Source organism: Psittacula echo, assembly GCF_963264785.1.
Source record: "Psittacula echo genome assembly, chromosome: Z".
Lineage (NCBI taxonomy): Eukaryota > Metazoa > Chordata > Aves > Psittaciformes > Psittacidae > Psittacula > Psittacula echo.
The window spans coordinates 23483034-23494244 of NC_137742.1; the positions used below are offsets into that span (position 1 = coordinate 23483034).

The 11211-nt window shown below is 46.4% G+C and overlaps 1 protein-coding gene across 1 annotated transcript; it reads right to left on the reverse strand.

Moving 5' to 3' along the window:
- Positions 1-9743: 9743 nt before the first annotated feature.
- HTR1A (5-hydroxytryptamine receptor 1A) lies at positions 9744-11009 on the reverse strand (the record flags this gene model as incomplete). Its single annotated transcript, XM_080637435.1, has 1 exon — positions 9744-11009. Exon 1 carries the CDS (start codon positions 10983-10985, stop codon positions 9744-9746), a length of 1242 nt encoding a protein of 413 aa, XP_080493561.1. The 5' UTR covers positions 10986-11009.
- Positions 11010-11211: the final 202 nt, after the last annotated feature.

Genomic DNA, 11211 nt, shown 5'->3' on the forward strand with positions numbered 1-11211 from the left:
TGCCTCAGGCATTACTATTGACACCTGTTTATGCACCCTGTGATTTACTTCCCAATTTTTAAAAGTTATATCCTTAACATATAAAACCAATAGAAAAGAGCACTGTCAAAACTTTTTTTCTTTTAAATCATTCTATCTGGTTTCTTAAAATGCCAGCATGAGTGATGTGTCTGATAACTGATGCTTACTTCACCTAATGCCAGTGTTGAGTGCAATAGTTCCCTACACCTCCTCATCCTTCTTTCTTCCAGAGACTGACTATATCCCAGGACTGTCAAACATTTGAATTTCATTCTGCTGCAATACATTTTTTATTAAGTTTTTGTGTGGTCGGGACAGGGATTAAGTGCTGATATTTTCCTGCATTCTTTTCAGAAGCTGTTGTAGGCACTGAAAAAAAAAAATCAAAAAATATAAAAACACAATAAGAAACAGAGTCTAGATTTTCCTGTTTTGATGGTGAAATAGAAGGAAAGGAAGAAGGCTACATGGACTGTCCTCGCCATTACTCACATCAGAGGACTAAATATGACTTCCTTACCGTGCCTTGTGATTCTGATCACAAGGATATCTTCAAGCTTCAGAAGCAACACTCTTTTTATCAGTCTTTTAGGCTTTCAAGTAAGCTCAAGTCAAAACCCATTTTCTACTGAAGCTGATGCAGGTCTCTCACCCTTCTGACTGCCTTCTGATGAGTGTATAACCAGCCTCACAGCACAGTCAAATACCTTTCATCAGCAGGTACCCGAAGTGCTTGTGGTGAAGTAGTATTTAAGTTAGAACTAGCTGATTATATTTTTTTTAAGTAATGCAAATTTTTTTCAACAAAATCACCTGAATTAAATGCATATTTTTAAATTTTAAACTAAAATGTCAATATACAACTGATATAGCTACATTTACCTTTATCTGACATGATCCCTTTTTTGCTTTTCTACCTGCTTCCTCAGGAAAAAAGGATGAAGTTGCAAGCAAGGAAGGACAAACATTTTGTTTTCTCCCTTCCTCTTCCCTCTGAAGGCACACAGTAGGTGCACCCTGCTATTGATCTTTGCAGTCTTCAATGCCAGGGGTACTTCAGCTGTCATACCTATGTTTTAACCTGAATAGCTCTTACGTTCTTGATTTAAAATTTACCTTGCAGGAGGACAGCAGTGAGCTGTTCCACTACCAGTGCCTTAAGCTCAAGAGCAGGACAGTGCCCCAGGATGTAGCAAACATGAGTATGATGACCTGCATTCCGTGTGTGATGTTCTGGGAGGAATCAAATATCCTTAGTTTCAGATGCAAACTGTTTAAATTAGAATGCTTTTGCTTAGGCTGTAGTACAATGAAGACAAGGTTACATCCTTTGGATAGGCTGGCATGTTTGTGCGTGCTTTCCTACGCAGTGACATGCAGAAGAAGATACAGCCAGTCATTTTTAATAAGCAGCATGTGGTATGGATCCACTCTACAATCTTACTGACAAATTTTCATTACAGCAACTACTGTCCCTGTTCATAAGTAGTGATGCCAAAACCCAGTAGCCTTCCAGAATAATAATCATAATGACCAGCTTCAGAACTATGGATTTATCAGACTACTTTATGACACCAGTCTACAGTGGTAAAACTTTACAAGTGCATCTTACAAATCCAACAAAAGCAGAAAAATGCAAATCTCTATTCTGGCTGTAAAGACTTCTACTGGAGATTATATACATTCATTATTGTGCTCTCTATCGTAAGCTACTCTGTATTGCAGTATTTCACATGACTACTACGGCTACTAATCTTCCGCACACAATAAATCCTAAAATCCACCAAGGAAAGGAAAGGAGAGGAAAAGTTCAATTGCTCAACAAAAAGGAAGATTTCTGTGCAAGGGGAGTGCTGACCATAACCATCCTTATCTGCTAAAACACAGTGGTAAAAGTCAAATGAATTATGAGTGAAATTACATCTGTCTTTATTTATCAAAATCTAAAGGAAGTTCCTGGAATAAAATGGAATTGTTTCTCCTTCCAAGGCATATGTCACTAGACTTTCTTTTAATGTATATGTATAAATATATAATTTTTAAGTACAGCTATGGAGAGGTGAGTCATAATTGGTATTTTAATGAAATAAAAAGAGGTCTATGTGACACATCAGAAGGCTATTGAAGGTCTCTGCTTGTTGCCATGCAGGTACATCTCTGATTATCTCATAATCCACTGCTAGTTTTCTCTCTTAGCAAGCTCTCTCTTTTGTCTTCAGCAACCTAGTAACGCTTCCTAGGGCAGCACTAAACTGATTTAGATGTTGTAAGTAAATAAAAAAACCTGTAAAAACAAGTCCAACTTGTTTTTCTATTTACAAAATACTTCATTCCAGCTGTCATTTATCTATATATTCTTAACATTCTTTTCATGAATACTTTCAATTACTAAAATTACATGTCCAGATATGTAAATACTTTTACAGTGGAAGTGATGGAGGTTTTTATGGACAGCACCACAATGCCAGTGCTCAGCAGGGGGTAAGTACTGTGGTATCCTACCAGCAGCTAGGAACTGCACAAGAAATTGTGATCTCAAAGCAGGCCTCTTACACAGCTGCCCACACCCAACCTGTCATCCCTGCAAGGACTACAACTGAGACCCTGAGCACTTCAGGATGGGCAGTAGAGGGGCACATCTAGAAGTTCTTATTTCTCCTATAAATAGCACTGTTATCTCAGAACTCTTGTTCCTGGCAGTAGGATAGGGAGAAAAACAGTTTAACCAAAACACTGTTTTTTATTTTTGTTTTTATAAAATACAGTTTTAATGAGATATTGTAAAATTCTATAACATGGGTAATCTATTCCATTTCTCAATGTGGCCAGTGCCTTTTACATGGCTATTTTTGCATAATTTCATTATGTCAATTCTAGGAACTTATTATAAAGCATGAACTGTGTCTGTGTCATAAGTCACTAAGCACAGCTGCTACTTGGCATTGCTTAAAATATTTTTCTCCAGAGTTGTTCATAAAGGAGATCAATAATTCTAGGTGAGACAAGGTGTTACCTCTCATTTATTTTAGTAACTGAAATATTCCTTTTATATCATTACAATGACCTTTTACAACAGATCACATTCTGTTGTGATGCTGTGAAAACCTGTAACATTCTCAAAAACATTACACACACATTTAATTGAATTTCATTGGGAAGCATTTTTTTACCTGTTTCTACTAAATAAGCCACAGCCACGTATGGGGGTTGAGGTAGAGACAGAGTGCTGGTTACCTTCTCTTTCTCTTGCTGAAGACAGACTAGAATTTGTGCAAAACTGATTTTTTTTTTTTTTTTTTTTAAGTTTTGCGGAACTTCCGGACAAAATGAGGCTTTGAAGACAGATCTCAGTAATTTCACTTTTAGTAATTTTGAAAAACTTGAGAATTTTTCACTCAGAAATTTTGAGCAATTGGCTGACTTGCCCGTAGGAAAGAGGGAAAATGAATTCTGAGGGCTGCTGAAACCGGCACTTTCAGGAAACTAGACCAAGGATTTTCACAATATCATCTGTAATTGAAGTACCATGGGAAAAATTGCCTCTTTGACCTGTATGGTGTTTTGATTAAATGTGCATGCACTGAAGTATAACCAAATAAGGTAGCATATCAGCTGGCTTAAGACATAATAAACTAAATCCACGCCTTCTGCAACTCTTTGGAAGACAGCAGTATTCCTCAACTGACAGACCTAATCCATGAGTCTCCTACATGGGATTTTTGTTTATCTGGATGTTTCTTTTCCTTTGCACATAAGATGGCTATAACAGGGTATTACACTTTGCAAGGAGAGCTTTGAACCTGGGAGTTCCCAACTTAACCTCCAAGTCTATTGCCACCTAATAACTAATGCACATCACAGGAATAAAGACAGGTGTGATCTTAAATAGCAGTGTATCCTAAATAGAGCTCCTATCAAAAACTAAAATCTCTGCATCTGTTTTATAGTTAAATGGGCTTTGCAGATTTTTTGCAGATAGTTTCTGCTCCTAGAGGGCAAGAAAAAGCCAAAGTCTATAAACATTGCACACTCTCAAACATCAAAAATAGTGAAGCAAGTCCAACCCGAAGTGTGCTGCTGTTCAGCCAACATTAGCTCTCTTGAAAGCATGAATGACATCAGTGGATACAATCAGCAGCTTTCAGCTGTCTCTGGCCAGAACCACAGGCACTCCAGGGAGCCCAGACAGTTCAGGCTGTTTTGGATGAAGAGATGACCCCTCACAGATGTGTGCAATTAATTCAGTAATATCAGTTCCAAGCCTCAAGCCATAGGCTGGGATAGAGCCCACAGATGAGCATTCAAAGGCAGGAGGAAAAGCCACATTTCCTGGCTTGCAAAAAGCTGGCACTAGGTCTCAGGACTGGCTACAATAAAGACAAAGAGTAAAATGTGCTTGAGGCAATTTTCAACGGTCAGTTCAACCAAATCAGATCCTCTTTGGCTCAGCCCTGGCCTGGCCTCAGGTTTATGATAATCTATCCAGTGTGATGAGGGCATTAGCATCAATTTTAGGAGCAGGAATCTCTGAGACTACTCTTCAGTATCAAGCTTCCTCTACAAAAGTAGGCTGAGCTGATTTTATGTCCTGAATTCTTTCACTTTCTGACTACTCCTTTCTTGCCTTGAAGAGACTGCAAGTGCCAAAATGCTCCTCCAGGGAAAACCCCAAAGGCAATCAGAAGCAGCTTTCCTACAGGGCCTTTGCCTGAACAGTTCCACATTAATTGCCCATGTTACTCACCATACATAGGAAGTTGTAGAAAAAAGCTGGAAAATTATGGAAGCTGAAGGGCCTGGCATTTTGGCTACACTTAGGCATGACTTTTCCACAGCCTCTGCCTGAGATCAGTGTCTGGATGACAGGCCACTGTTGCCTGGACTCAGGCTTGACCAAACAGCTCTGAGTGTGGTCCAGGTGTAGTATCTAATGGTTTGTGTGATACTATATGATAGTCTCTCCAGTGCGTTCCGTACAAAATCCCTTAGGCCTATGTCCACACACCAAATCAACCGCAGTGGTGATGCCAAGAAGCAGAAACAAAGTATAAACTAAAATAGGCCACAGATGACACCTTTAGCTTATATCAGCCTATTGCTTCTGTGTGTAAGTTATGGTTTGGCAGAGGGGGTGTAAACAGCTCTGAAATGTGAAAGTCAATTTGAAAGGATTATATTGACGCTGCCTAACAGCAAAAGATGTTTCAAGTGCTGTTTACTACAAACAATAAAATAAGATGTTATTGTTGAAGAAGTATATACTGACCTCTGCTTGTGCTGGCCAGCATTTTCATTACAAGACTCTTGTTCCTTTTTCATTTGTCTGTCAGTTTGTTTGCTTGTGAGATTATTTCATTTTTCCTTCTTAAGATCCTCACTATTTTCAACAGGTCTGTGAAGCTTGTGAGAAGGTTTGGACAGTTTTGTGCCTCTTCTTTTTTTTTTAAGTCCTATCAAATTTTTAAAATATTTTATAATACATCTGTTTCCTGCCCCTCATTTACATTCTGCATGACAATGCTGGCATCCTGCCAAATTAGCTTGGCACAAGCATCTGCAATGTTGGCATTTGTGGCTACATATAAATGTAAGGGTTGAGTCTCCAGTTCTCTGTGGGCCTGAGAAGTTGCCTTTTCTCTTAATTGAGAGAGGTGTGAAACACCAACAAGTCTTCTGTACTCACTGCAAAAGCCAAGAAGCCATCCCATTAACATCAAATAGCTTGGACTACATTCTTCCTTTGGCAAGGTGCATGCAGCAAAAGTTTTTTGTTTCCAGTCTAACAGAAGGAATTTAATGCTGCAGAGTTGCCCCTGTCTGTGGCTGGAACTCACAGTGGTTACTCAGAGCTAACAGAAGCTCATCTGTAGGCAGCAAGATAAGGTGAAGCTCACAGCAACACCAGACCCAAGCAAAGTGACCTGGGCTGAGATCCAGAAATACAAAAGGTACAGCATTTTTTTTTAAGTATGAGAGGTGTGATCATTCTTAGATTTTGCAGAGCCCTGGTAGGACTGTCTGCATGCTAAATGATAGCCACTTTGGATTTTCTCCAGCCACATCCAGAGATAATAGTCACCCATACTGTTAAAATCACTTCTCTGAGCAGCTATGAAGCAGAAATTCACTCCCAGCATCCTTTTCTGTTTGTTCTCTCTGAGGAATGATTTTTCTGAGTATGTGTTTTAATGTAAGAGTCACAATGTTGTCCTGAGAGTTGTTTTATTCTAAAGACCAGATTTTTAACCATGAAGAAACTGGGGGACATTTGTTTGAGGGATTTTGCTGTTGCCTTTGCCAGACACACAGCATGTTTCTGTCAGGATAGGGTTGTCAGGGAAAAGTAGTAAGAAATATTTTATGGAGATTTCTACTTAAAGAGATGAAGTTGCATGGTCACAAAACCATTTTGCAGTTTGATCCAATACAGATTATGCCAGCATGTCTTTCCTGTTTCCTACCCCTTCATCTCCCCAGCCCCAATCATAATAGAGCTGGCCAGTGTAAGTGTGCTTGCATTGCTCTGCCAGTACTTCTCGTCAGATGTGTGATTCAGACCCAAATTCATCCTGGACTGGAGCCACAGAGCAGAGAAAACCCAAAGTTATGCAACTTTTTTCTCACTTTATAGCAGTCTAAAAAAAGTATTTTTTTAAGGAAGAAAAGGTTAAAGCCTTCATACCCATGTCCATCTTTGGAATTCAACTATTGAATCAAGTTGCTAAAACGCAATTTTATGCAGCTCTGTCTGAAAACTAAAACCTTCTGCTTTCTATTTTGATTTTGCTTTAATTGCTTGAGCTTCCATAGGTCGTTTAAAAAGGAAATGAAGCTCTCTAAACTGTGAGGAGGTTGCTCGTTAGTGGAGCAAATACAATACTGCAACCAACCAAATATTGATTTTAAATAGAATTGAGTTCTCCCTCCAAAAAAAAAAGCCCACTTAATCCCCTCGTTATCTGGGGGAGGGGAGGGAGATAGAGGGGGTAATCTTAGTGGAAGTCAAATTAAGAATTTGAAAACTATAGCACAGAAATAAAAAACCCCATCATTTAAAGCAACTGGATGCATCCCGGGAGATGGATGCAGCAGGAGCCGCCCGTGGCACAGCAGCGTGGCCACCCCCAGGGTCCGGCCGGAGGGCCGCAGAAGAGCTCTTTTCGCTGTTCGGAGATGCTGGCTGTGACGGGCATCGGCGCCGCGCCCGCAGACCTTCCCGCCAGGGAGGGCAGAGGGGTCTGGGGCCGCTCCCCCGCGTCCTGCCCGTATGAGGAGATGGCAGAGCTTCAGCACAGGTAAACTGGCTGCGACGTCGGACGCGGAGTGGCGCGTCCCGCCTCCATGCTCTGGACAGGGGGATCCGCACGCCCGAGCACTTGTTCCCCTGCTCCCGTCCCAGCCGGCAGCGGCGCTCGGCGGCGTCGGTTCCGGCGGCTGTGTATGCTGCCGCCATCCCTCGCCCTACAGCGGGAAGGGATAAAGATACGGGACGAGGGAGAGGCAGAAGAAGGGGCACAGGAGATGCATCTCTGCGGCCCGGTAGACCCTGCCTCGGGGTCTCAGGGCTCTCGGAGGAGTCGGGCCCGCTCTCAAGCGACAGCCCCCAGGGAGCAGGGAGGGACCCTGAGGGCTCTGTCGCGAGGCCACGCTTTCCCAGCTGGGGTAGCGGCCGAGGAGCTTGCAGGAAAGTTTGCAAAGGAAAACATAAGAAATATAAAAAGCAGAACGTGCAGAAAGGCGCTTGCGGGAGTCGGTGGGACTCGGGGAGGAGGCGGCGAGAGAAGCAAACCCGCCGCACGGCAGCTCTCCCACCTCTGCCTCGAGGTACCCGGCGGCTTTGCCCAGCCCGCACCCGGACGGGTGAGACTCCAAAGACATAGGATATGCGAGTACTCGGACAAGTTTCGGTTCCCTAAGAGCCGCAGGGTGACTCTTGCCAGGTGGTTAGAAGTGATCAAAGACGGAGATAAGATCAAAGATCACTTTAATTGCGAAAATGAGGTCACATAGGATTTCCAGAAAGTCAGCTATATATCTGAGGCTGTGAAAAGCACTACTGTCGTTTAATGTAAGCGGCTGAAGTTCAGAAATGATTGGACACTTATATTCACGGGACTCACAGATTTAACATTCCCTTTTAGCTAGAGGTAACACAGATTGCACAAAAATAAACAGGAAAATATATATGTATATATATATATATATATATATGTATGTATTTGGTCAAGCATTCATTTCAGGCAGCCTGTCACAGAGGTACGCGGCAGCCGGCCCAGTGCCAGTACCGGGCAGGGCAGCATCCCCAGGGGCACAACAGGAGAGGGCTGTGAGGAAGGCAATGCTGTCCTGCTGTCCTGCTGCAGCCCTGCGCCAGGCCAGGAAGGGGAAGCACTCCTGGTTTCCCGGAGGCAAGCAGCTGGGATTGACGGGAGAGGGGGAACCCTCCGCGGGAAGAGATATCGCGGGGACCAGCCAGGCCAGGCTTGGCTCTCCCTGCCCTCGGCATCGCAGTAACACTGGCTGCTTCTGCCGTAGGTCTCAGCTTGGGGGCGAGGGGGGGGGAAGGGGGTCGTGCTCACTCATCTGCGGCTGCCCCCTCCCTCCCTCCGCTGCCTCCGAGGAGCACATGGCAATGTTTTGGTTATTCGTTTTAGTCTCTTTTGTTGTTTGTTTGTATTTGTTGTTTGTTTTATGTTGTGGTTTTTTTCTATCCCCAAGTAATAGGTGCCGCTGGCTGCCTCCGGAGCAACCACAACGTCTCCGGGAAAACTTCCCAGCGGCCTTAAAAAAAATTAAAAAAAAAATAATTAAAAAAAAATATAAAAAAAAAAGAAACGCTGTTTCACAGGCTGCTTAAACTCACTGTGTCGCTGCGTGCGCGGTGGTGAACTCACAGACAGTCGCACAGCGCCAAGCCTATCCCTGGTGGGAGACCCTAGGTCAAAGGCATTACAAAAGATCCCCATATAGTGAGGGATGCTGTCGAGGTTGAAGCTCCATCACCTCCCTGCGCTGTGATGAAGGGAAGCTCGATGACAGGAAGGTCCTAGCATAGCAGGAGAGCGGTTACGCACACGTAACACAGACGGGGATGTTGCTGCTAAGTACCTTACAAGGTTACAAAACACGTTCGCTTCCCCCCCCCCCCCCCCCCCCAAGAAAATCCACTTCGTCGTTTCAGAGTTCAAGAAGGGAAGAGCCCAAAGCTCCTTTCTCCGCTCAAGGAGTCACCTTCAGCCTCCGTGCTCACACTGTCGGACCGAGGTCGGGATTTGAGCCTCCGCCGTCTCCACTGAAATCCAAGAAATCCTCCCATCACGGCGGTTTTCTGCATTTTTCATCTTATTTTTAACGATGCTACTCGGACAGACCCTGTGGCTTTATACCGACCACTAGCAACTTCCTGCAAACCCTAAGTCTACCCAGAATGATGGGGGGAGGCGAGCGAGGGGCGGTGGCAGCGCCAGCGCCTGGCAGCGGAGCCCCGGGGAGCGGAGCCCCAGGGAGGCCAGGCGAGGAGACAGCGGCCGCGGAGTCCCCAGTGGCCCGGCCCCGCGGGGCTTGTTCGACGGTCAGAGGAGCGAGGGGGTCGGGCGCAGAGCGGGATCCTGAACCCCCTGCCCTTCTGCCGCCGCTGTGGAGGGGCTGGGCGAGCGGGGCACTGCAGCGTGAGCCAGGCGGATGGAGCGAGTGACAGGTGCCCCGATCCGGAGCGGCGGGCTTCACTGCCTGCAAAACTTGCACTTGATAATTTTCTTAAAAGCACTTTGGAAGTCTTTGTTGAAATAGGCATAGATGATGGGGTTGAGAAGGGAGTTGGAGTAGCCCAGCCAGTTGATGACTGCACCCAACCACTCGGGCATGTAGCACTTACTGTCACAAAAGGGCAGGACCAGCGCCACGATGAAGAAGGGCAGCCAGCAGAGGATGAAGGTGCCCATAATGATGCCCAGGGTCTTGACAGTCTTCCTTTCGCGGGACAGAGCCATCCTTCGCTTGGCCTCCGTGTTCTTCTCGTTGCGCTTCTCGAAAGAGGGGGGCTGCGAGGAGCTGCACGCTTCGCTGGGCAGCGGCAAGTGACTCTTGGAGGAGCTGTTGCAGCGCTGGACCTCGATGATCTCCAGGGCAGCCCCGTCCTCGCCATGCCGCACAGCGCCGTTGACACAGACACCAGGCTTGAGCTCCGCTGTCCGCCGCCAGCCCTTGCCGGGCTCTCCACTGCTTTTCTTCTGCAGGACGGCGGGGGAGAGGGTGAGGCAGGTGTCCGCGATTTTCTTCTTCTCCACTTTCTTGACGGTCTTGCGGATTCTGAAGCGGGCTGCCTTAAAGATGCGGCCGTAAAGGACCAACATGAGGAGGAGCGGGATGTAGAAGGCGCCGAAGGTGGAGTAGATGGTGTACCCATGGTCCTTACTGATGGTGCAGGCGTCAGGGTCCGAGCGGTCTTCGGGCGTTCTCCAGCCCAGCATGGGCGGGATGGAAATCAAGAAGCCAATGACCCAGGTCAGGCTGATAAGCACGGCTGCCCGTCTGGGAGTTCGCTTGTTGACATAGTCAATAGGGTCCGTAATGGCCCAGTACCTGTCCAAGGCGATGGCGCACAGGTGCAGGATGGAAGAGGTGCAGCACAGCACATCCAGCGAGATGAAGATGTCGCAGGTGACTTGCCCTAGCGTCCACTTGTTCAGCACCTGGTAGAGGGCCGCCATGGGCAGCACCAGCACGGATACCATGAGGTCGGTGACGGCCAGGGAGCCGATGAGATAGTTGGCCACCGTTTGGAGGGAGCGTTCCAGGGCGATGGCCGCGATCACGCAGGCGTTGCCGCTCACGGCGCACAGAATGAGCATTCCCAGGAGCAGGGAGGTGAGCAGCTGATAGCCCAGAGTCACTTCGCCGAAGCCGGGGCCGCCAGCACCCTCGGAGGAGAGCTCTGGGGAGGTAGTGTTGGTGGCCACATCCATGCCTGGCGGGGGATTCGCTTCAGGAGACGGGCATGGGAAGAGGCTCCGATTACTTGTGCGCTCCTATAGCAGGAGGCATCGCCGCCCCGTGCGCTTTGGCCACGCTGGACACCGGTGCTCCGCTATCCTTCTCTCCTCTATATATTGCGGCGGGAGGTGGCCGAGCCTCGGAGGACGGCAGCTGGCGGAGCCGCCCTCCGCCCGCCCATCCCCGCCGACTCTGCCC